The sequence below is a fragment of the Mirounga angustirostris genome, unplaced genomic scaffold (assembly GCF_029215605.1).
Source record: "Mirounga angustirostris isolate CCGP_5_RB_7025 unplaced genomic scaffold, mMirAng1.0.hap1 SCAF_14, whole genome shotgun sequence".
NCBI lineage: Eukaryota > Metazoa > Chordata > Mammalia > Carnivora > Phocidae > Mirounga > Mirounga angustirostris.
This window is the reverse complement of record NW_026991722.1, coordinates 61864813-61890583: the sequence shown is the minus strand read 5'-3', so window position 1 is coordinate 61890583 and position 25771 is coordinate 61864813. Positions and strand designations below refer to the sequence as shown.

The window sequence follows — 25771 nt, the reverse complement described above, 5'->3', positions numbered from 1 at the left end:
GCATCCCAGCAGAACAACTGTGAGTCAGCGACCCAACCCAGGAATTGCTCCAGTACCAATGAGTCCTCTCCTTCTCTCCAAAGGCACCTGCTATGCTGAATTGTGTGTTTCCCTGACTTTTATATATATATATATATATATATATATATATATATATATCTTGTCATGGATGTAAGTATCTCTACACAGTGTGTCATTTGGTTTCGCTTGTCTTTGCTGTAACAATGGCATTAGGCCGTGTGTGCACTTGTGGGTCTTGCCTTCTCCACCTAAGGTTACTTGAGATTCATCAGGTTGCTGGGGTGGAGCTGGTGTTCGTTCTTTTTTCCTGTTGAGTTGTTTTGGTTTTCTTTTTTCTTATTGAATTGTAAGTGTCTTTTCATTTCATTGTTTTAAAACAACAGAAGGTCTCCTGATTTACCGCTTTTCCTGATTCTGATTTATTCAGGAATAATCATTGTACCTGGTGGTATAGATAATAAAAAGGTCTGGGGTTGGAAGCTGTGCGGTTTATGGATTATTTTAATCGATCAAAGAGCTTTGATTCAACTCTATGGAAACAGATGCAATTTTGTTCTCCGATATTCAGATTTCTGTTCCAGGACAGACCTTCATTTTCTCTCTTCATTCTCCTTTTATTTGATGGATGGCTGCTGAAAGTGACAAATATATTTACATATAACTATGGAGGCCCACATGATTTTGCTTCATGTGTTGAGAATAGGATCGCACTAGGAATGATGAAATTGGAAGTTGTACGTTCTGAAATTGCTCTACTTCTGCAGTTATGAGCATACTCTCTTAAATATTGCCCTTAAAACTGACCTACCATTGATTAGATGAATTGTGGCCATTTACAATAAGGAGGACCTAAATACGTGGAGGAAGAGCATGATGTACTTTAACTCCTCTTTAGAACCAACCAATAAAGTTTTAGTTTTCTTCATTTTAACAAATTAAGGCATTGCGTTTGTTTTTGAGAATGTGGCTCTTTCTATTTATGATGGGTCTGATCTTGGCAGAACTTTGCATTATGAACAAAGGGTCTCCATCAACTATGACTTCCTATGTGGAGGAAAAATGCTCGTGAGATGATCACCTCAGTGCTGGTAGAAACATCCTAACAAATCCGACAAAAGTTCTCCCCTCACCCTTACCTGGATAACCACCTGTTCTGTCCTATATCCACTTGTTCATGTTAAGTCTCCCCATGTTCACAGGATGGAGTTCGGGGGCACTCGTGTTTCCTTTCCACGCAAATGTTAAGGATTACTTGTGTCACAGAAAACTCAGGCATCAGGTGACCTGCAGGAGGAAAACTTAAAGAATCTGAATAGAGAGGGCTGGAAGCTGAATGGGTCAGATCAGAATTAGTAAACACGTGTGGCTATGAACAATCAGCCTGACTGACGAGAGCAGAAGGTATAAACTGCAGAGACAGGCTCTCAGTAGCATCAATCAGCTGACAACTTCCTATTTTGCCTCCATCCAGACTTTTCTCCTGAGCCTCTCATGTATCCATCCAGCTGCATGGTAGGTCCACTTCTAGGTCTCACAAATGGTTCATCTCCACATGGTCAGAAGGAAACTGGATTGCAACCACTTAAGAACAAGCTTTCTCTTCCAGGCTCTCCCACTTCAATAAATGATTCAAAAATTCTCCAGTGATCAAACCAGAAGACTGACAGATATTCGAAACTCCCATACCTCACCACCCACATTCAGCCAAGAGATTTTATACAATTCATTACAAAATATATATTTTGAGTCAAGGTGCTTCTGTCCACTGCCACCACTTTCATCTTAGCCATCATCTTGGAGTCCAGACCACCACTCCCAATCCAGACCAGTAGAAACCGAATGAGAAATGTCAGTCAGGTAGGAATTGCACTAGTATGTTGTGAGACCCTCTTCTCCCAATGCACTGATACATAAATGGTTAAGAAAAGATTTTTTTAAATGATAAGACATAGATGGGAACACAAACATGTCAATATTTACATGCATCAGAAGAAAAAGGAAACACCGAATGTGAGCAAGGCTTAAGCCATGTGCATACTGACGCCTGTGTTCTGAATTAGGTGGAGGCACCTGAGAACACATGTCCATAGGGCAAGAGAAAACTGAGTAATCCGGGTGAGAGAGTCAGCCAGAGGCAAGCTCGGTGTTTAAAACCAGGGGCCCTGGTAGGACTCTCACTCACATGAAAGCAGAGGTGCCAAAATGGATGCGGACTACTTCCCAGGGCTACAGGGGGCAGAAACCCAGCTGATCCAAGATGGTGATGTAGAAAGTCCCTGAACTCACCTTGTCTGTCGACACACCGTGTCTACACCACCAGTAAGGGAGACAGAGGCACGGTCAGGAAGGCAATCCCCACTCCTGACACTGCAAAGTATAGTGGGGAGGGATAGTATTGAGTCACCATGGGCAGGTTTGTCAGCCCCGGGGCACAGAAGAAAAGCTGGTGTTTAAAAGGGCACCTGGAATAGAAATAAACCAGCCCTACAGCCCTGCCATATGGCAGAGAAGTAGCTGGAACTCTCTCCCAGTTGGAGGGGTTGGCAACTACCATGGTTTACACTATCCCTCCAAACTGATAATGTGCACAGGAGCAGGGTCTGGGAGTCCTAGCTCGCCTATCATCTCAGCCCCAGGCCCCCAGGCCACACCAGTCCCAGCCATCCCACCGGGGGCCCCGAAGCACCGCTCACTGAGAAACCCTGGTCAGCGCCCAATGCGTATCCAGCTGTCTGGCCAATGTGCCACAGGTGGAAAGAACCCAGAAGAGTCCATGTCCACAGAAATTTACCTCCATAAGGCTTGCTAGGGCACCTCTGGTGCAGAGTGCTCTGGGACCTCCTGACTCCTGCCTGCTTTGGCTTCAGCCTCCCTGGCAGGGTGGCTTCTTCACCAGCAGCCCAGTTTCCTGGCGAGACTCCCACCTCACCTCCAGCTGCCCTATCAGTGCATGCACTCTGGGGAGCACCCCAGGACCCACAAACCTGCTTCCCAGCTCTAACTACTGCACCACGGTTCACCTGGTACTGAGCACACTGGGAGACCCCACCTTGAAACCAGTTCCCCTAAAGCTGCCTTACTAGGGAGCCCTCTGAGCGGAGAAGCCCCAGGACCACCCTCACCCCCATCCACTCCAGCTTCAGATGTCCTGTCAGCGCATTCTCTGCCCAGGGAGCCCTGCGACCACCCCGGCTCACACCCACTTCCGCTCCGGCCATCCCATCAGGCAGCCCATACAAAGTGTCCTAGGCCCCCTACACACGCCCTCCACAGCTCTGGCCAGCCACTCCGTCACCAGGCACACACAGTCTACAGAGGGGTTCCCCGACACAAGACCATTCCCTCAAGTTTAGGAGAAGTAGCTTTTCTGCCTAAGTCATAAAAAAGAACAACAGCAATAACAACCACCACACAGAAAGTCAAACAAACTGAGGAGAAAGAGAAATATGCTCCAAATGGATGAACAATACAAAACCTCAGAAAAGGAACTACATGAAACAGAGATAAACAATATGCTTGATAAAGAGTTTAAAGTATTGATCATAAAAGATGCTCACTGGGCTGGAGACAAAAGTGGAAGTACTCAGTGAGAACTTCAACAAGACATAGAAGATATAAATTAAAAAAGAAAAACAGAGCTAAAGAATATAATCACTGAAACCAAAAATGCAACACAGGGAATCTAAAGTAGATTAGTGGATTCTGAAGAATGGATCAGTAATCTGCAAGACCAGGTGATGGAGAGCTTGGAATCTGAACAATAAAAAGAAAAAAAATAAATAAATACAGCAGATGAGGGTAAGTTAAAGGATTTCTTGGAAACCATGAAGCAAGGAAACAGTCACATTATTGTGGTCCCAGATAGAGAAGACAGAGAGAGAAAGGACAGAAACCATAGTTGAAGGAATATTAGATGAAATCTCTCCTCAACTGGAGAAGGAAACAGACATCCAGATCCAGGAAGCACAGAGATTTCAAAACAAGAGCAACCCGAGGAGGCCCACAGGATGATGTAATAATTCAAGTATCAAAGGTTAAGGGTAAGGAGTTTTAGAAACAGCATGAGAGAAACAAGTTCTGTGTACGAGAAACCCCATAAAGTCATCAGGTGAATTTTCAGCAGAGACCTTGCAGCCCAGAAGACAATGGCATGATCTAGTCAACAGTCTGAAAGGAATCATCCTACAACCAAGAATACGCCAACCAGCAGGGTGAGCATTCAGAATTGAAGGAATGGCAAGCAGTTTCCCTGACAAAAAGAACTCAAAGGAGTTTATCACCCCTAAAATGGCGTTACAAGAAACGGGAAGGGACTTCTTTTAAGTGGAAAAGAAAAGGTAATAAACAGACTTGAGAAAATTATGAATACAGTGGTGGAAAATAGGACAATATACACATCAAGTGTGGAGGGGGGAGTAAAAAGTTCTCAAATGTGTTCAAACTTAAGTGACCATCAACTTAATATAGACTGCCTTATACTTCACATGTCATACATGAACCTCATGGTGACCACAAACCCGAAACCTCTCATAGATGAAAAATAGATACATGAAGAGAAAGAAAGCCAAACATAATACTACAGAAAGTCATCGATCAGATAAAACAAACAAACAAGAGAAGAAACAGAAAACAACCAGAAAACAATGAACAAAATGGCAAGAAGTACAAACCTTCCAATAAGTACTTTAAAAGTAAATGGCCTAAATACTCCAATGAAGAGATAAAGAGTGGCAGAATCAATTTAAAACAAACAAACAAAAAATGACCCATCTATATACACTGCTCAAGGGAGTCTCCCTGCAGTCCTATGATACACAGAAACTGAAAGCGAAAGGATGGAAAAAGAAAAATTATGCGAACAGAAGTGGAATAATGCTGGAGTAGCAATACTTGTATCAGACAAAATAGACTTTGAAACAAAGGCTGTAACAAGAGACAAAGAGGGGCATTACATAATGGCACAGAGCAATCAATCCAACAAGACAATGTAACAGTGTAAATGCCTATGCACCCAACACTAGAGCACCTCAATACCTAAAGCAAATATTAATAGACATAAAGGAAAAATTGACAGTAATACAGAAATAGCAGAGATTTACCACCCCATGTGTATGAGTGGAAAGATCATCGGGGCAGAAAAGCAACAAGAACCCTGTGTTTTTGAATAAGACTTCTGACCAAGTGGACTTCATATACATACACACACACACACACACACACACAAAACTTCCCATTCAAAAACAATGGAACCTACATTCTTTTCTAGTGCAAATGGCACTTTCTCATTCACACCTTAGGCCACAAAACGAATCTCAATAGATTTCAGATTAAAATCATACACAATTTTGCAACAACAGTATCAAACTAGAAACCTACCACAAGAGAAACAAAAAAAACTGGACAAAAAACCACAAAGGCATGGAGGCTAAACACCATGCTACAAAACCATCAATAGGTTAATGAACAAAGGGGAAATAAAAAATGACATGGAGACAAATGAAAATGAACACAGAGGAGTCCCAAGTCTTTCAGACACAGCAAAAGCAGTTCCAAGAGGGAAGTTTATACCAACACAGGCCTACCTACAGGAACAAGAAAAAAATTCAAACAGTCTAACCTTATGCCTACAGGGCCTAGAGAAAGAATGAAGATGTAGGTTAGTATAAGGAAGAACATAATCAAGATCACAGCAGGAATAAATGAAACATAGATGTGACGAGTGCAATCCAGCTGCCACCATCTCAGGATACAATGTGTTTTACTAATGGTTTGTGAGTGTACTTACCGGATAGAAGCCTTCCCTGTTCTAAGGGCTACAACCTCAGGAGTAGATTAGTGTTACTGAAGAAAATACTTCCAAACTGGAGAATACACAATGACTGAGGGACCCATTTCCCAGGACAAATACTCGGCCACTTGCCACATGTAGCCAGTTGCGCAACATTTCCACTGGGCCTATCATCCGCAAACATTCCACTTTGTGGAAGAAACAAATGGCATCATAAAATCCCAACTGGCAAAACCCACGGCATCTTTCCATTTGCCAAAGCCCAAAGATCTTCCCTTCATACTGTTGAATCTGAGATCCACTCCCCATGAGAGACATAAACATTCATGCTTTGAAATCATTGCTGGAAGACCAGGGAGATGTGATCAAGGGGCATATGAACCCAGCAACATAAAGGTGGTATGACGACTTAGTAAGAAATGACAGCTATAAATAGGCCCTTCCATGAAATGAGTAATTGGTGGAACAGTCTGTCTGCACCATGCGCCTGGGAGACAGATTATCAAACGTGGCCTTCAACCTGGAGAGGAGTCCCCAAAGACTCCCTCCAGTCTCTCTGGGAGGATTCATACCAGCTATTCCTAACTGCTCAATCACAAGGCACTGACTCATGGATTCATGTCTACCATTTCTTTAAAATGGCTGCAACCTCCAACTGGACAACCAAACCAATGGCTAGACTTCATCTGATTATAGCCCAAAAAAAGAAGCAGATGACATCTGAAGGGACAGCTTTCTCAAGAGGCAGGGACAGGCCAATACCGTAGTACATTCAAAACACAAAAATCTTAACAGAAACTCCTAAACTTGCTGAAATCGTGGGCCAATTTTTCTCTCTGTGGGAATTGTTGTGATTTTTGCTCTTTTACTTTACTGCTGGTAAACACACTCTCAAAGGTTTCTGGATACCAACTGTTGTTCCCTCACTGCCTTTACATATATTCAAGAGCATGACATTCTTAAATTAAAAATTAAAAACTGCTAAGTTACACACACTAGACAAAACCTTGAAAAGACATTTGACCGTAACCCCAGCGTGGTTGAATGTTAAGTTTTCTGATACTTCAGCTGCCTGCCTTCAGGACTCGGGGCTCTCTTGTGTCTAGATCTATAAATTTTATTGTTGAATATTTTAATTTTGCACTATTTGCAATTTTCCGATTGCTTATACTTTGCGTTTCTCCTTGTACTACTACTGAAAATATAAAAATGACTGTTGCTCAAAGAACAGAAGTCATCATCAGATCTACCCAGAAATGAGATCCTAGGTAACATCTAGACGTGATTTCCTCAAATCTTCTTACTAAGACGCAGTCCTAAGACTCACCTAGCATGGATTATCAATAAACTAGGTAACTTCCACCTCCCAGGGGCATGATGGGCCTGGAGCAGGTTGCCAACCACCCAGGCAATGAAATGGGAGGGCAGGAAAATACAATTTGAGCAATGATGTTTTCCTGTCAGAAAGATGTCAGAAAAAAGATGGGCTGGAATTGTGAAAGAAGATGCAAAATGAAGTAAGCTTTGCTAAGAGAGCCACTCCAACTAGAATGGAAAGGACAATAATGAAGTAAAGCATAAGCACGTCTCCTCTTTCAATTTCAAGAACACCATGAACTTTGGACTTCTGGCACCTGTAACTGCTCAGTTGCAACTGGACCACCTCCTCCAACACATCCTTCCACTTTGGACTGAAATAGAGACAATGTAACAGCTGTTCACTGCTCGCAATCAATTCTGTCAAAACAAGTGCCTGTGCTTTTCCTTCATAAACCCGCACTCCCTGCTCAAAATTAGGGGCACACCGGATTTCTCCACTCTGTGTCTCCCAGATGACAGTCCCTAATTCCCCCAAATTGAAGTTCAGCTGTTCTCCAGCATCTACTTCTCGACTGACAGGAATTAGGTACAAATGCAAAGCCCACTTTAGGCTATTTATACATCATCAGGTTATGGTAAACACCAGAGGAAACATTAAAATGCCAAAGTACACTTCAAGATAAATTCAGATTCCTGACATTGATTTGTTTACACTTAAATCTTTTGGGAAAATTTGGTCACAAGAATCAGCTCTGGGTGTCATAAATAAAATTTCTATTTTGACATAATATCAGAAATCCATCCAATGTCATCCATCATAGCCTATAAGGTACCCTAAATAGGTATACTTATATTCACACCAACAAAAAAACCTCCCCTCAAAGTCATAAACTAAAATTACTTGTTATCCGACATGTGCCAAAGTGACAGAGATTACTTGATGATATTATTCAAAAACTAAGTTCTTAAACTATACATTTTCATGACAAACTAAAGTTTTCTAAAACTGTGACAGAAAAATGCTCTATTTAGATATCAGTTGAATAAAATGCTGTGATTGCATTACCTAAAGAAGCAAAAGGATTTTATCATGTGTAAATTTATGCTGTTACTCATGGTTTTTTTTCAATCCTACTATCTTTTTTTGTGTCCTTTTTTTTTTAAGTCATAAAATATTTTAAAGAAAAACACTTTATATTTACTGCCTGGAACTGCCTATTACCCCTGGCTTTTTGGCCAAGGGGTTCTGAGTTTTCACTCTGCATGGGACCACACAGAGCATGTTGCCAGTCCGGCAGATGGTTACAATGTATGTGCCCCCTGCAAGACAGCTCTAGGGAGTGGATGGACAAGGGGTGAACCCCGCAGACAGGTTGTGGGTCTAAACACTAAGAGTGCACAGACTGACCTCAGCAGCCAAGAGGATCCTGCCCAGCTATGACCTGCCTCATCTCATGAGTCTTCCCCTGCAAAAGTAGGCTGGACCCATGACCTGCACACACGCCATGGCAGCCCACATCCAGTGGTGGGGAGGACCCACTGTCCACTCAGAACTATCCTCATTACAGAACGGAAATTCAGGATGGAGGGCAAGAGAGAGGGAGGTCAAAGCACTAAGGGTCTTTACAATCTGAAACACATGAGAAACCCAGTGTTTTCCAAGAGTATTTTTCTGTCCCCTGCAGAAAAGGAAACTTCAAATCCAAAATAATGAAATTTATTGGAAAATGAGGGAGATAGGTTTGTATACTTAGCAGTCCGCCCCTGAGATAACATTAGTAATTGTCACTCTTGGCTCCAAGGGGCTCCTGGAAGGAAAACAGGGCCATCCGGGGGAAAGGGGCACTGTAGGAAGGACTTTTTCTTAAAGATTTTATTTATTTGAGCGAGCGAGAGAGAGGGAGAGAGCACATGAGTGGGGTGAGGGGCAGAGGGAGAAGCGGACTCCCCACAAAGCAGGGAGCCTGATGCCGGGTTTGATGCCTGAACTCCAGGGGCATGACCTGACCTGAAGGCAGACACTTAAACCTGCGGTGCCCCCAGACACCCCAGGAAAGACTTTTCAAAACAATGTTTTATTAATAAAAGTTTAAGGAGGGCATGTACTGCATGAAGCACTGGGTGTTATATGAAAACAATGAATCGGGGATCACTGCATCAAAAACTAATGATGTATTGCATGGTGACAAACATAATAAAATAAAATTAAAAAAATAAATAAAAATAAAAGTTTTCTAGAATAGCAAATATAAAATGAAAATTTAAGTCTCCTTTGTGGCCCCTCCAGGGGTATCCTTTTTTTTTCTTTAGTTTATAAAATACAGTGCAGTATTAGTTTCTGGAGTAGAATTCAGTGATTCATCACTTACAGGCAGCACTCAGTGGTGATCACAACAAGTGCCCTCTTTTATACCCATCGTCCATCTACCCATCCAAGACCCACTTCCCTCCATCAACCCACAGTGTGCAGAGCTGCCTGCACTCTGAAAGTTCTATCATGACCAACCCATGGCCATGGTGACCGATGATGCAACCTTTCCTCCCATTCCAACTGTCACTCTGTGAGCCGAGCCCTGGCAGTTTGGTAACAGGTGTGAAGTTTCCCACGATGGGCAACCTGAATTGCTGTTGTACAGGTATGTTCATATGGATTTTCTGAATTCTCTTTTCTCAAGGTGGCTGCCTCACTTCTAGAGAAATTTCTTTCCTTTTTTTTCTTTTCCTGTCCACCCTCCAAGTTGTCCACACTGATAGATGAATATTCTACGTTTTCCGTATTAGATACTTTTGATTTTTCAATGACGCTGGCTTCCTTAAATAGCTTCTAAATCCAGAAAACTGTACTATTTCTCAGTGCCAATTTCGTACATAGTCATACCAAGAATGCACACAGGGAACAAACCACACTGCTCTCATTGGATCAGGAGAATCTTGATGCCATCCAGCAACACATTATAGGGAAAGGAGTTACAAGTCACCTCTTCTCAAGGTGGACGACAAAATCTGGAAGCAACTGCGAGCAGTCTAAATGCAGACATTTTTAGGAGAGAAACTGGACTATCTTGTGGTATTTTCATGAGTTGATGTGGAGGTTCACTGGCTGTCTGGATGTTGCCTGGGAGTGAACGAGAAGGGACCGTGCCATCAGGTAGGTGGAATGAACATTTGGCAGCTGAGTAATGGACTGTCTCTCTCCAAAGACAGTCCTATCCAAAGATAGTTCTGAAGGTCCTGTGTATGGAGGGACTCTCTAAGAGGAGACAGGACACTGTCCCCTACCGCCACAGTGTCTAGAGGATGAAGAGACCTGAGAGTAGAGAGTGGATGTGGGAGGTAGGTAGGAAGAAGTAGGGAGGAACTCACTCCAACCAGTGTAGTCTCACTTTAGTCAAGGCCCCTCAGACCATTCCTTAGATCAATAGTAGGACATTCAGCATCATAGATTTATTTCCTTAAAGCAAACATCCCCAACCCTGATGGCCACTTCCACATTAATTCCCATGAATTGATCCTCGGAATTGGTCAGCTGAAAGCAAGCGAATTCTCGGTAGGGTTTAGAATAGCCTGGATTTGGAATCAGCTTGGAGCCAAGGAGATTGTCCGTCACAGTGGGTGCTCAACTGGCTTTTGGGAAGGCCCTGGGGGACTGAGCTGACACTGCAAAGAACTGGGGAAAGTGGCCAAGCTGCACTTCCCTGATCCTTTGCTGGAGCTCCATTTGGAAGAACCTGCAGCATATTTTATGTCCGGAACCCTAACATAGAGGTAAATTAGGATTGAGACTGTTCTCATGGCACAGACACCTCCTGCAGGGCACAGGTGGATTTGGAGAGTGAGGGCAGCTCTTGGTTCAGGGGTTCAGGACATTTTCTCGGCAGCCCTGAGAAGGTGCCAGGTCCTCAGGATCTCTCCCCCCAGGGAAACAACTACATTCCTGTCCCAGATCCATCACTCACCAGCGTGGCCACTCTGGACAGCCATTTCATCTCCAAAACTTTCAGGGCCCTCCACTGTAAAATATGGGCTACCACCCCCATATTTTCCGCTCCAGTGGTGCTGGTGCGGGGATTACAAGACAGGATGATATGTTTTCTGTGAGCTGTAAAGCTTCATTCCCATGTGAAGGATAAAGAGTGAGCTTCCAACCTCCCATGCAGTGGAGTCACCTGAGTCCCATGTCTGGATTCACCCACTACCAGGTGTCTAGCTCATTCTATAGGAAATCAGAACCTGACTACCTCCAGAGCAACGGTGAAGCATCAGTCCTTTACTATGTCCAAGGCTCTACTTGGAGGAAATCACTTTTAGCGTCACAACAGTACACAAGTGAGTAGGAGATATGAATATTTCCACATTTCAGAGCAGGAAACTGAGACACAGAGGGCTCTCGGTAACTCTCTCAGCTATGGGTACCTTCTAAATGGGATGTGAATCCAGGCCATCGGGCGCGGTCATTGTGCTTTGCTGAGTTTCTATCACGTCTCTACTAAATCACAGTAGTTGCCCACAAAACTTGTCTGTTGGGGGATTTCAGGGCACACCACACTGCAACATCTTCCTAAGGCCAGCGTTGAAGGACGAATGTCTGCTAGACAGCTGGTGAGTAGGGGGAGCAGAAGGTTGAACTAGGAGTAAATTAGGACTCCTGCCCCGATGGTCTTCTGCCAGCAAGATGCCAACACTGCTCTCTCTTTCTATGCATTTCCCAGGACCATGTGTGGAAGGAGAGAGGGAAGTTGTGGAGCCCCCCACAACCACGTCGGCCTCTTCCACAGAGAAAAAGAAAAGAGTCCGCTTCTCCCTCCACAACCAGGTCTTCCAAATCGGGGACACCGAGGAAGGTACGGTGGAAATTTACCCATTAAGTTGATTTAAGAATAAGTCATTCAGAAGCACAGACAGAACAATATAAAAATGCTGAGACAGATTTAAATTTATTAAGTCCATCACCATTAAGTAGGTAGTCAAGATGAATTTCTCCCTGAAATTGGATCCATGTGTCATAGGAAAAAACTGTCTACTAGCGGAATGTATGGACCTTAGCTGTTTGTTGAACACAAGTCAATATACATCTCTCCATGAAACTCTGTTTCTAGAGTTTTAGTAAGTAGGTGACAATGTTTTGAACCAGATTAGATTAAAATAAAATTGGAACAGATAAGACAGGAAGTTTCCATATCCCACCCCTCCACTTTCCTCCATTAACCACATCTTACATGTGTGTACAATACACCTTACAATTAATGAAACAACCTCAAACTTTTAAAGAACTAAAGTTCACAGTTTACAATAAAATACATTCTTTGTGTTTACCATTCTACACGTTTGACAAATGTGTAATGTCAAGTATTCCCGTTCCGGTAACAGACAGAAATCTGTGCACCAATGTTCGAGACAGTAGTATTTCCAGTAGCCATAGATAGACACAACCCAAAAATCCATCCTGTGAGGGAAGGACACATTAAATGAGATACGTACACATAATGGAATGCTATTCAGTCATATAAAAAACTAAAGTATTTCATATGCTACGAAATGGATGGACCTTGAAAAACGAAGATGCTTTTTGAAAGAAGGCACGCACAGAAAGACGTGTATTACACGATCCCACTTTCTGAGGAAGCGAGAGTAGGGAAATTCGTAGACCCAGAAAGTAGAAAGTAGGACGGAGGGAGGAAGGGGGGAGGTGCAGTCATTTTTCATGGGTACAGAGGTTACTTAGGATGGAAATGCTCTGGATATAGATGGTAGTGCTGTCTACAAAGCCTTACGAATGTAAATAGTGTCGCTGAGTATACACTTATTAATAAAAGCATTAACACTACATAGATTCCATCCCATAAAAACCTAATAATCCGAGGCAAAAGAGGACAGATACCGTCGCTGCATATACGCCGGGATGAAAGCTGAACTGGTCCCGTGACGGGGGAGGAAGTGGGACTGTGGCTGGCCTTCACAGTGGGTTGGAGGGCTCAGGGGACTGCGCCATGAAACACACTGTGCCTTGAGACTGACGATTTCCCATTGAGGAGATGCCCTCAGCTTGAAAACCAAGGCCCCGTTTCTCTTTTCCCTCCTGCTCCTCTCCACTGTATTTCTTCATACGCCAAGGAGATTGGCCCGGCTTGTTCACCGATCACATATCTTCACTGTGGCCCCAGGGCCACATCAGGCAAAACTACCTAAGTCATTCCTGAGCAGCGCAACCAATACCCTGACAGCTGCTCTGTGTTCTCCTAGATCCTGTGGAGCGCCAGACCGACGACCTTCCCAGGGAGAGGACAGAGGAAGGGGCCCCACCTATCCCTGAGGTAAGCTCACCTCTCTTTCTCTGAGATAGGAATGTCCCTTCCTTGATTTCTTCTTCAGTCAATGCAGGATGAAAATCCGGCACTACACCTTAGAGATGACATAAGCAGTCTCCTTTGTTGGGAGGAATGCTCAGTGAAAGTCTGTTACGAACTGACAGTGGACACAAAACGGGTGATGAAAGAGGACAGCCTCAGTTACAAACTGTATGGGGTCAAACACCTTCTTCAGCAGAAAATGGTTTGCCTTGAAAAAGAATTTTCTCTCTGTTGATCCGAATGGACTTCAGAGATCTGCCATGAAAAGCTCAAACATCAATACATATGTCCTCTTTCATTTGGGTGGGGGCACATTGGCTCAACCACTGTACCCTACCCATCCAATTACCTGAAGTCCTTGCACCAAACAAAAGAGCTGTGTCAACAGTGTACAGGATGGTGTGATCCTCACAGTGTTTTATTTTCTCCAATCACAGGTGGATGCTGCGAGAAACGAAAACTGTACGTATTTAAGAGTATCACTCTTTGTGGTGAAGTCTAGGGTAAAAAGAAGTTTGCAACCTGATTTTGGGTTCCTCCAGGGAATGAGGGTTGGGGTATACTGAGAGAGACTGTCCCATAAAGCACTGTGATCACGTTGTACAGGGCCTGGAAGGACTATGGCATATAGAAGGTAGGACTCGTGTGAGGGTGGGTTGAAGGGCGCACACGCGCATGTGTGTGTGTGGGTATGTCTATGTGTTATGATTGTTAATGTAAATGTGTGCAATCTGAGGAGGTATTTCTCACACTTCCATCATAAAAGAACTGGCACCCTTCCGAAACACTCAAAACACCATGGCACACTTTACATACTCATTCCCTCCCTCACCACAGCTGTACCTAGAGGATGTTTCCATTTCCTTTCCTGAGATGGGAAAGGTACAGAGATGAATGCTCCAAACCCTTGACCTCCTACATGGAGAGCCAAGCTGGGAACCCCGATGTCAATCTGAATACCGCTCTGGGCTATGGACCTGCACTGATCACTCAGCCAGGTGGTCATGAACTAGCAAAGGAGCGAGCTAGCAAAGGAGCACCAGCATCTGTTTACACGGCCAAAACACTAGATCCTACCAATGTCCCCTACACTGCCCAACATTACACAGTGGCCTCCATGCTCACATAAAGCAGGGCAACTATAGGAGCCCATATCAACGATTTTGGCCTGGTCCCTGGACTCGAGTGCACATAGAAAGGCCACATCGTCCTGGTCAAGCCCATCGATGCTGGAAAGTGTATGGCCCCATGGAGGACAGCATGGGGCAACATCTGTCATAGCTGGGGTCGCTGTGTATACATGACCAATAACAGAGAAGAACCAGGGAGGTCATTTAGTGTACTTGGTAAGATTTCCATAAGCCTCAGGAAGGTTCAAATTCTGTAAGCACACACTCACGGACCACTGGCAAATAGGCACTCACGGTCAACCTTGGTTGTAAGGTTTGTGCCCAACACCCCTGTTGCAAATCATCCACACAGCTGGCGCTCACTCCAGGCCTCCTCTGTGTAAGGAACTTCCCATTGGTCAGATGGCCTGGGCAAGTGTGGACAACCACTGTCTTGATGGACACAACCACCTTGTACAGCCCAAGAAAAGTGGAAGCAATATATCAAACGGATTGACAGTGGCTATTTTTTTTTTTTACAAGGAAGGGTGTCAATATTTTCAAATATTGTATATTTGATTTTCTTTAGGAGAAATGATTAATGAAGAGAACTACTAGGATACTTTCCCTAGGACTGAATTCAGCCCTGCAAGAAAGGCTGCTTTTCATGCAGTGCAAAATCTTACAAACATGACAAACAGAATAGCGGCACATGGGGATCCTGGGGCAAGAACTGATTTCCAAAGAAGAAGAGAGTGACAGTTTAGTGGCACTTCAGTCAAGAGAGGTTACGGGACTCAGTCCTCACACAGATGCCACTTTAGGGTTTACATGTATTTGATTGACTATTGCGCTTTGATCAGGCTCACCTTAGCTAGAGAGACAAAAGCCCTGTTCTCATTTCCTTCCTGCTCCTCTCGCATCCCTTCCTCCGTCCACAAAGGAGGATGCCCAGCAGCGGTGCAGTCCATACATCTTACCCACCCACACGCACACACTCGCCTCCTGTCCTCATCCACCCACACTCCCTGACTAGTTTCTGAGCAGCCACACCAGTGTCCTCACAGTGGCTCTCTATCCTCCTAGCTGGTCCCGAGGGCCTGCTGGAAGGACCCAGTTCAAAGGCAGAGGAAGAAACTGCGACTCTCCTTCAGGTAAAGTTATTTTTTTAAAGATTGTATTTTTATGAGAGAGGAAGAGAGAGAGAGGAAGCAGGGGGAGTAGCAGAGGGAGAGGGAGAAGCAGGCTCCCCGTTGAGCACGGAGCCCAATGTGGGGCTCCATCCCAGGTCCCTGGGATCATGACCTGAGCTGAAGGCACACGCTTGAACAACTGGGAAACTCAGGCTCCATGGTAAAGTCATTTTCTGTGGCTGAAGTACAACCATTGCCATTTCCATGAACAACTGAGCATGTACATTCCAGAGGATATATACAATGTCCTCGGTGTTGAGAGTTTCCTGTGAGTGTATACTACTAACTGACCCGTATTTAGAGGGGCATTAAAACAAACAAACAAACCTCACCACCAATTAGTTACACAATGTAGCGAGCATTTTCTAGGAGATAATTTTGTCTGTGGAAAATAACTTTGTATTTGCTGACTCAAATGGACTTGTGAGATCTGATTATCAAAGGTGGAGCCTCTTTTGCAGGCGATTTTATCAGTTTTTTTCATCATAAACTCAGTAACTGTATCCCACCTAGCTTGCTTACATCACCAAGAGAACAAAAGATATGTGCAAACGGTGTGCACAGGATGATATGATCCTCACAGTGTTTCCCTTTCTCTAACTGTAGGAGGAGGCAACCGGAAATGGTCCAAGTACGTATTCTAAGATCAGTCACTTCTTGAGGACAAATCTAGCTGATGAACAAAGTGGGGCTTTCACCTCCCCTTTGGTCTGGAGAGCTTCCCTGATTCTGGGCTCCTGCTGGGAATGGAGGCTGGGGCTGAGTGAGAAAAACTGACTGTCCTGTAGAAACCTATGACCCTGTTCTACAGTCCCTGGAAGCAAGTAGGTCATTTAGGTGGTGTGGCTGGTGTGCATGAGGGTTGGGGGTTGTTTCTGTGAGTCGATGGGATGGGATTGTGCATGTGGGTGTGTTGAGTGCGTATGTTTCACCGGAAGACATTTCCCACTTACACACATCAATAGAAGTGGCACCTTTCCAAAGGTAAACCTCATCCGCACAGTGCACACCACGTAGGACACCACATTCCTCCCTGACCACAGCTACACCTGGAGGTTTGCTTAGGGCTCCCTTTCCTAGGATGGGGATGGGGCAGAAATGAAGGGCCCAACATCTGTCATAGTTGGGGACAATTCCCATACATGACCAAAGCAGAGAAGAATCAGGAAGACATTTTGGTTTATCAAAAAATCATCTTTAGCCTTCAAAAATGCTCACATCTTGAAAGCACATGCTGAAGGGCAAGTGGCAAATGGGGACTCCCACTAAAGCTTCATCATTAGGTGGGTGCCCGACCAAACTTGCTGCAAATCTCCTGCATGGCCAGGTGAGAGAGTGTCCGTGCTCTCACCAGACCTGCCCTCTGTAATGAACTTGCCACTTGCGATGAACTTCCCACGGACTCAAAGGACACACACACATTGCACAGAAACGGAAGACTGGAAAGAAACAGCACGTCATTGACGGTGGCTATTTTGAAATGCAGGCATGTCAGTATGTTGAAAGCTTGTATCTTTGATTTTCCTCATGATAAATCATTAGTGAACAAATACAAAACTGGAGGGTACTTCTGGTAGGATTGAATGTAGCCCTGCAACACGGTGTTCTTTAAATGAATTCCAATCTTCTAGAAGAGATGAGATCTAGCTAGGAGCAACGTAGGTTTATCCTGGCAAAGAAACTCTTGAAAATGGCCACAACACAGGCGCAGTGTTGCTGAACTTCCGAGAGTCAGTAGGGTCACAGGACTGTGTCAGTAAAACGTAGCATGCATATTAGTGTTTAACCTCTTTCAGATTCACGATTTCAGCCTGATTCAATTCCCTGTAGCTAAAATTCAGAAGCAGTGTTTCTCTTTACTTTCCTGCTCCTCTCCCTGACCTTTCTTGAATCAGCAGCAGATCAGTCCACACTCATGAACCACCCTTGCCATACTGTTGTGCGCATGTCCACACCAAGCAAAGCTCCCAAAGCAATTCCTGAGCCGCCCCACCAGTGTCCTGACAGTTTCTGGGTGTATCTACCTAGCTTCCCGGGATGGCCTGATGAATAACCTTTCCTGGGAGAGTGAAGAGGCAGAGGGCCCATTCTTCACCAAGGTGGTAAGCTGGCCTTTCTTTGTGTGATACAACATTCTTTTTTTCTCTTTCAATTGAAGTCAGATACAAAAATCTCAGCAAGTACAATTTACGTGGTGGGGAGAATGGTTAGTGAGAGTCTATTATCAACTGATACTTGATTCCAAAGACATTGGAAAAAACAGCAGGATCAGTTACACTGTGCAGGCCAGCGGGTAGCAGCATTCCTCCTTGCCAATGATTTGGGACATGCATCCTGTAGGAGGATCTGATGCCTGTGTCCATGACTAAGTTTGCTCTGTTCATGCTTTGGGCTTCGCTGGCCTCTGTCACCCTTTCCCACCTGGTTTTCTCCCATCCCCAAGATCACAAAAGAGCTGTGCAAATAGGACAAGGCATGATTCGATGCTCATAATGTTTTCTTCTCTGAAATCACAGGTGGCCCTGCTGGAACCTGACAGTGGTAAGTATTCTGTACTCTAGAGTCACGCACTTGTTGGAACAAGGTGGAAAATGGGAAAAGTGGGGCTTTATTGCAGGCTCAATGTTGAGAGCTGCCCTGATTCCAGGTCCTGCTGGAATGAGAATAAGGGTCCAAGTACCAGAAGGGGATTTTCCGGGTAAAGACCCGTGGCCACATGGCACTGTCCCCGGAAGCTACTGTGCTGCCCTTAGGTGGTGTAGGTTTGTGTGGGGGGCAGTAGGTGTGTCTACATGTGAATCCATGTGCTGTGATTCTCAGGGTTTGTGTGTGTGCGTGTGTGTTAGTTTGGCGAGTGGTGTGTTCCCCTAGGTGTATGTTTCCTTAAACACTGCAATTAATGGTGCCCAATTTCTCAATGAAATTTCCCATCACCATCAAATCATGAATGTATATGCATGTGAAAACACTTCAACATGCACAATTTAAATATGTGTTCCTTCCTTGCAAATACACATCAATTCACCTGGAAAACAAACCTCATCACTAACTAGGAAGAGAATAACCACAGATTCGTGTTTCACAATCTGTGTTCCTGAGTCAGCGTCCATGAGACTCTCACCTCATGGCAGGTCGCGTGGCATGAATGGTCATGGTCCCCCGCTCTTGCCACTTCACTCACACACAATGCTCTTCTTTGGAGGCCCCACAGTGAGTCTTCCCACCCCAGTATGAAGCACTGAGTGCTGGAACAGACTCCTTCTTCCTGCAGGTGGCTTCTGGGTAGCCTCGGGCCACACCCAGATCTGGGGGGAACCTGAGAAAGACAGCTGCCAGGAAGAGTGGGGGCCAATTCACTCCGTCTTTCTCCTTTGATATGTACCATTTGCCTTCAGATACGGTGTCTAAGAATAAAACTGTCATTCTCACATGGAAAATCACAAGCCCACCACTGATCCTAGGTGTGGCTCTCTGAGGTGGGCCAAAAAAAGTGTAAGATGAAAGGAGAAATGAGGTCCTCTTCAGGGACTGAGCATCATTGTGGGTACCTGGGCCTCTACCAAGGAGGAAGAGTGCCCTGTGCATCATAAGGTGGGGAAAGAGAACCTCAAACCTCAACAGTGTGACGGGAGAATCACCACTCCCTTCCCTGTCCATCTGCCAGTGCAAGAGGGGCTTGTTTGATTCTGAAGGCTTTTGCAAGTAAACAAGTCAAGGTAGTTCTTTTAAGTCACTGTGAATGTAAACAGAGCCAAATTAGGGTTTCCGTTTTCTTTTGGAGCATAAATCTTCTGAGAAACATGGATTTTAAGAGGAGCTGATTTTCAAACACTTATTTTCCTCAAAGAAACAGGAACAAATAGACTGCTTGATTCTGAAATGTCATTCGTTTGCTCTACTAACAACTGTCCCACTGAAAGAAGGAAGGTTGTCCTAGAAATCCTTAATCTGTACATCGTAGTTTCCACTGCTGGAGGCTGACTGCAAAGTTTCGAGATCAGGAGCACCAGTGTTATCTGAGCCCACATTGCCCACACGTAGCATAATGTTAGCTCCTTCGTGAATGGGGATGAGAAAGGTCGTGGCCAACTTGCTGGGGTCACACTGTGTAGACATCTTCTTTGGCACCTGGACAGAGCAGCTTTCTGTCATCCTCTCCATCTAGCTGTGCGACCCTTCCCCTCTTTCCCACCCACCAAACTCTGTCGGTCCTTTTCAGCTTCATACTTTAGATCACGTAGATTTTGATTGCGGTATAAACACATGTCACAACGCATCTACCCTCTTGACGAATTTCCAAGTGTATGGCACATTACTGTCAACTCAATGTGCATGGTTTTGCACCAGGTCTCTAGATTCTTCTATCTGGCATGACTCAATCTCCACAAGCATGCAACAGCAACACACTGCCTCCTCCCTAAACTCTTGGCAACCACCCTTCTGCTCTCTGCTTCCATGACTCTATTTGACATTCCTCATGTAAATGCAATCAGACAGTAGTGGTTTCTTGGTGATTGGCTCCTTTCACTCACATTAGTGTCCCCGATGACATTCATGGGTCCACAATGACAGGTATTCCTCCTCCTCTAAAAGCTAAATAAGTTGGATATTGTATGGATATACCAATTTGTCCTTGAAATTCATCTGTAAGTGAACCCTGGGCTATTTTCCATACCCTGGGTACTGTGCATAATGCTGCAAAGATGGGACTGCAGGTGTATCTTCAACATAATGATTTAAATTCCTTTTTCTGGACACCCAGACGTGCGAGTGCTGGATCTATGGGAGCTCCTTTGACAACTGTTTGAGGACACTCAACACACGTTTCCAGGGTAGTTGCACCATTCTGCATTCCACTAATAGCATACAAAGACTCAAATTTTCTGCATCCTTCCAACATTGATTTTGGGTTTCAATTTCTGGATTGGGTCCTCGCTACCCTAACAGATGAAGTGATAGCTCATCAGCCTTTGGATTTACGTTGCCCCCATGATGCCTTAGGTTGAGCATCTTTTCAGATGTCTGTTGGCCAGTGATTTGTTTCCTTTGCAGCAAAGTCTATTCCACTCTTTTCCGTAATCTCTAATTTGGTTAAATACTGTTCATATTTTCTTTTCCCTTTTGTAAATGAACACATTTTCTGATAGAAGGATTGCAAATATTGTCTCCAATATGTAGGCTGCCTTTTCATTCCGTTAGTTGTTTCAGGAGACTATGCTTTTTCTAATGTGTAGTCTTGTCAAGGATCATTGTGCCATGAATGAGTGCATTTATTTGGGGGCTATTTTGCTCCAACGTGTCCCTGCCTATTTTTATGCCAGCACCATGCCTTTTGCTTGGTGTAGGTAGGTATAGATAGTATTTTAAAGTCAGCATCTACATGCTGGCTAACTGAACATAATAATAATAATAATTTAAAAAAAAAGTCAGCATCGATGGAGCCACCACCTCGTTCTTTATTCTCTAGAATGTTTTGGCTTTTTGTGTTCCTTTGTCGTTCCATATATATTTTAGCAGTTTTTCTATTTCTATAAAATGACATTGTGATTTGGGTAGGTGTTGCATTGAATGTGTACACCCTTTCTTCTAGGAACTTAGTGTTCCCCTTACTCTCTTACTGTCCAAAGGCCTCCAATAGTGCCTGGCAGGTGTGCGTGAGCCCAGGGACTACCCACATATAAATGGTCGTATCAGGCCAGCAATTAATGCGAGAGAAATAAGCAGGGGAGCAGGGGTTTTGTCTAGCTCATTGGTGGCTACTAGTGCTGTGCTATCCAAGGAGCCTGTCTACAATCCATTTGACACAGTTATTCGTTAACTCAATGAAGTATACTAAAATAATAAAATAAAATAAAACGTCCAATGGCTCACTCACAGTAGTCACATGTCAAGTGTCCCATTCCTGTTGGAATTTCAGATTCTGACATTGGAGGGGAGAGCTGTAACGGGTATGTGGAACGGACACTCTGAGGTGATTCCTGCATCTTGCTCTCATTAGAAGGTTTGAAACTGTCATCCCTGGCTTGTTGAATGGCTGAGTCCACCAGCCCCATGAACATCTGACACCATACCAGAAAGGTCGGGCAGATGCTGCATGACCCGTAGACAGCTCAACTAAAGTGGTATGAATGGCTGAGTCTCTCCCTCTAATAACAGGAATGTTCCTCTTTCAGTTGCTACAGATTTGCATGTGGAGACCATACACGACTCCAGCAGTGAGGAGGAAGCACTCAGCGAACAGTACTCAGGTAGGGAATAGTGGGAGAAGGCCCCTGGGCACGTGGGGTTGCACCTGCCGCTCTGGAGAATGAAGAAGGTGGATAAGAAATCAGAAAGGAAAGGGAAACATTGGCAACAGGGATGATTTGTTCATTTCATCTTTTCTGACTGAGAAGGAGAGAAATTGTGTCTGTGGGCGTTTAGTGTATGCTGGGTTTGGAATCATCACTCCTTGGAGGACTATTTTCATGATCTTTCCCATAAAACCTGCACTTCCCTCCCTCTGCCGCTGCCGAATGTCAAAGTTTGGTTTCTTTGGTCACTGCCCCTCGGGGATTGTGCACGAGAGCTTCTGTACTTTTCTTGTCATTGACCTAAATGCACATGACTCGGCGGCCACAACAACCCTCTCCCGCACACGAGCACCAGGACACTAAGTGCTAGTGAGAGCCAGGAGCGGGAAGAGAGGTAAACTCTCTCGCTCGTAATGTCCAGGACCTGTACCAAACCTTCCTGGTTCTGTCCTGGTGGCTGTACCTTAAAGAGGACACCCAGAGCTGGAGAAGGTAAAGAACATTTCCGCTGGCTGCACTACATAGGCTGCTATGGCCCTTAGCTTCCGCCAGCCTTCACAGCCCACCCACGGCTGACCTGGGCACATGCCTCCAGGGGAAAAAGGCCCCTGTGCAGCTGCCTGGGAGACCCTCGGTGGCGGAACAGGGGTCCAAGAGGCCTGTATGAAGGTGCGGCTGGGCCTGCGGCACCCACTCACTGTCACAGCCCCGCTGACCTGTCACCAGGTGTCATCTAGGCATAGGACAGAGCCTCTGGGCAGCAGGGCCAGGGAGTCACTGCTCCTCTCCCAACCCCCGTCCCCGGGCTCACAGCACTGGCCATGCTCCTCACTCCCCAGTCAGGCCCACCCTGTGGGAAGGGAAAGGAGCATCCTTAGGAGAGGAGGAGGAAGGGGAGCAGGAAGCGAGAGGAGCAAGCAGGGAGGAAGGCAAAGTCCTGCAGAGATAGTCATGGGGACAGTGAGTGCCTACAGCAGGGACATGAGGACACAGACTTCATTCCTGGTCAAGGAGAGAACCGGAGCTGGGAAAAGCAGGTGGGAGCTCAGAGACCCACTTCCACCCTGTGCAGAGAAAGGCACCAAGGCCAGGGAGGACTCAGAGCTGAGGACCCATCAAACTGAGGTCAGAGCCCAGCATCCCGAGAGCAACAGGCCATAGGCTGTCACCTCCACTAACTCTCCTTTGTCCTCTCCCACAGCCCCCGAAGCATCACCACCGCTCTCCGCACACGAAGAGGACTCCATGGATGAAGAGGATTCCGATGGAAGAGCAACACTGTGCCTGTAATTCATTTCCTCCTGCAGCTCTTGTCCCTCCTCTCTCTGCCGTATATGAGCACCTCTTCCTAGCTCCTCCTCATTCCCTGGTTTGACGAGGCCCACCCTGGAGGACCTGGTCTCCTGCAGGCACTGAGGCTTTGCATCTGCAGTGCTCATGAAATCACTCCGCAGCCCTCCTCAGCCCTTTCTTAGCATCACCCTGACCCCTCACCACTGAGTCTGGGAAGCAGCCCTGAACAGCTGAGCAGGGAGCCGGGCTGGAAGTCCGCAGGGCAGAGCTCACCCTGCTGGAGGGGCTTGGGGATGGGAGGCCAGGCCTGGGACACCCACTTGGGTCTTTCCTGCCTGGGAAGATGGTTATGCCTGATTCTGCTCTTCCTTGCAGCCCTCAAGATGCTTCCCTTCTACAGAATTGTGAGACAAAATAAGGGAAGCCGTCTCTCAATCAGAAGAGAAGGACTTATGAATGGGGTGAGTTTGGCAGGAAACGGGGAAGGCACACATGCACACATGTTCTCCATCGCTTCCCTGACTCACTTGTTGGCCCCTCAGGAAACCACACAAAACCTGGGAGGCTGCCCTAGCGCCTGAGCACAAAGAGGAGACAAGAGCAAGGTCCTAGTCCCTGCAGGCTCTAGGATGCCCCGAGCACATCCCGCGGGGAACCTGACCCTGATCCGTACAACTTCCTGTGCTGGTCGGGCTATATCCTCCAGCAGCTGCTGACCCTGGAGGGAGGGCAATGGGTACCTGTAGGGACCGGAGCCCAGAAGGTGTATGCACTGTGCTCTTCTGGAAAAGGGCCCCGGGAGTTCTTGATCCCCACTCTGCAGGACCCAGGCCTGCCCTCCCAACCTGCAAAACTCAGCAGAGAGCTTCCTTCAGAACATCACTAATTGGGATGAGATAGTGGTGGGGTGGCCCAATCGCCACTTCACGCATCTGAGGAACGAGTAAATAAGACCGGCCCCCGGGCTAATGTGAACAGAACAGCTCACCTCGCCCAGCGGTGCATACCTGTGGGCACATAGTAGGCCCCGGTATCAAGCTGACACATGTAGGACTGCCACTCACGTGGGAGCTGCCCCACTCCTTGGGCCCCCTGAGCCTCCAAGAAGCCTTGTGGCAGGTAGGGGGTCACCTCCTGGCACCGTTTCTCCATGTGAGTTTGAGGTTCTATTGATTCTGCTCAGTCTGTAGGCAAGACTCTCAGGGGAAGCCCACCCAGTCTCTCCTCGACTCAGCCTTTTGCAACTCCTACATATAGAGGCCCCCAACTGACCAACAGTGACAAATAGGTTGGGACATCTCTACGCCCCTCTTCAGCAGGAAGAAGTTACAGAAGATGAGACCTTCCACCTTCAACAAACTTCAAGATATAAGGGTCAAAACTGTTCACCAGAAGCTGGCACCGAACACCGCCCCGCCCCCCATGTGATTTGTGTGACAATCCTCAGGCACTCCTGGCTGTCCCTGTGCTGTAATAAAATCACCTTTTTGCAACCAACGTCTCAAGAACTCTTTCTTGACTGTCAGCCTCGAACCCTAACGTCTTTTTCTACATCAGTCCTCACCTCTTGTAAGGCCCATGTGGAAACACCCCTGCAATACTGTCACATTTCTTTCAACACATTCGTCTCTAACCACCTAACCTGCGGCTCATTCCGTAGCCTCGGAGAACAGGAGATTTCTGTTAGTCTTGGTGAGAAACTGTGACATGGCACCTCTTTCAGTCCCTCGCTTTTGTTGATTTTCCCCATCTTAATCTCCCCCAGCATCCCATCCTCATGTGCTTTTTCTCACATTTTAACTTGTCAATAGGTTCTAATCACCAATGTCCTGTAACGTATTTCTGCTCCTTGGTAGACAATTCCATTTCATTTCTTTGTGATCAAGGTCAAATTTTAACACTGATGCTTGCCTCGCAGCTTTCACAACATTTTCTTCCCCCTCATGCCTCTCTACCTCTTTCTCTTTTCCCTTTTTTTTTTCAGGCACTTTTTTTTAATTTTTATTTTTGATTATGCTCAGTTAGCCACGGTACAGTACTTCAGTCGTTTTTGATGTAGTGTTCCATGACTCATTAGTTACGTTTTACACCCAATGCTCATCACAGCCACTTGCCCTCCTCAATACCCATTACTCGGTGGCGAACTCACATGAACTCATGTGGGGGAAACACTAGAGCAGGATCGTAGTGGGAGAAGCTTCAGGTGGAGCTCCAGCCTGAGCTTACACCAAGAACTCGGGGTGCGTGACCTCCCTGACGCAGTAGTGAAGGTGCAGGAACCCTCCTGGGACACCCTGGATCATCGCTACCGCTGAAATCCAAGGAAATCAATGTGGGAATCCCATTACACGTGGAGCCAAAATATCAAGGACCTGGGAGGACTCACGCAAAATAAAATCCTCTCAGT

At 45.7% G+C, this 25771-nt stretch overlaps 2 protein-coding genes across 4 annotated transcripts in view; one reads left to right on the top strand and one right to left on the bottom strand.

Annotated features, from left to right (window-relative positions):
• Positions 1 to 509: 509 nt before the first annotated feature.
• LOC123842162 (protein sidekick-1-like) overlaps positions 510 to 25771 on the bottom strand; it is a 53837-nt gene continuing 28575 nt past the window's right edge. The window contains exons 9-11 of the mRNA XM_064577996.1: positions 2308 to 2388; positions 1158 to 1305; positions 510 to 653 (exon numbers count right to left, since the gene is read on the bottom strand). The gene's annotated coding sequence lies outside the window, so the exon portion shown is untranslated. The remainder of the gene's footprint in view (positions 654 to 1157; positions 1306 to 2307; positions 2389 to 25771) is intronic.
• LOC135362526 (uncharacterized) lies at positions 2370 to 24822 on the top strand. Of its 3 annotated transcripts, none has more exons than XM_064577994.1 (11): positions 2370 to 11970; positions 13370 to 13440; positions 13914 to 13938; positions 15672 to 15739; positions 16385 to 16409; positions 17807 to 17880; positions 18295 to 18319; positions 21952 to 22026; positions 23273 to 23357; positions 23740 to 23825; positions 24684 to 24822. In XM_064577994.1, the coding sequence occupies exons 1-10, from the start codon at positions 11802 to 11804 to the stop codon at positions 23780 to 23782; spliced, it is 660 nt and encodes a 219-aa protein (XP_064434064.1). In that variant the 5' UTR covers positions 2370 to 11801; the 3' UTR covers positions 23783 to 23825; positions 24684 to 24822. The 3 variants fall into 3 exon arrangements, with proteins under 3 accessions (XP_064434064.1, XP_064434063.1, XP_064434065.1); XM_064577993.1 differs by having other exon boundaries at positions 24681 to 24820; XM_064577995.1 differs by having other exon boundaries at positions 24548 to 24816.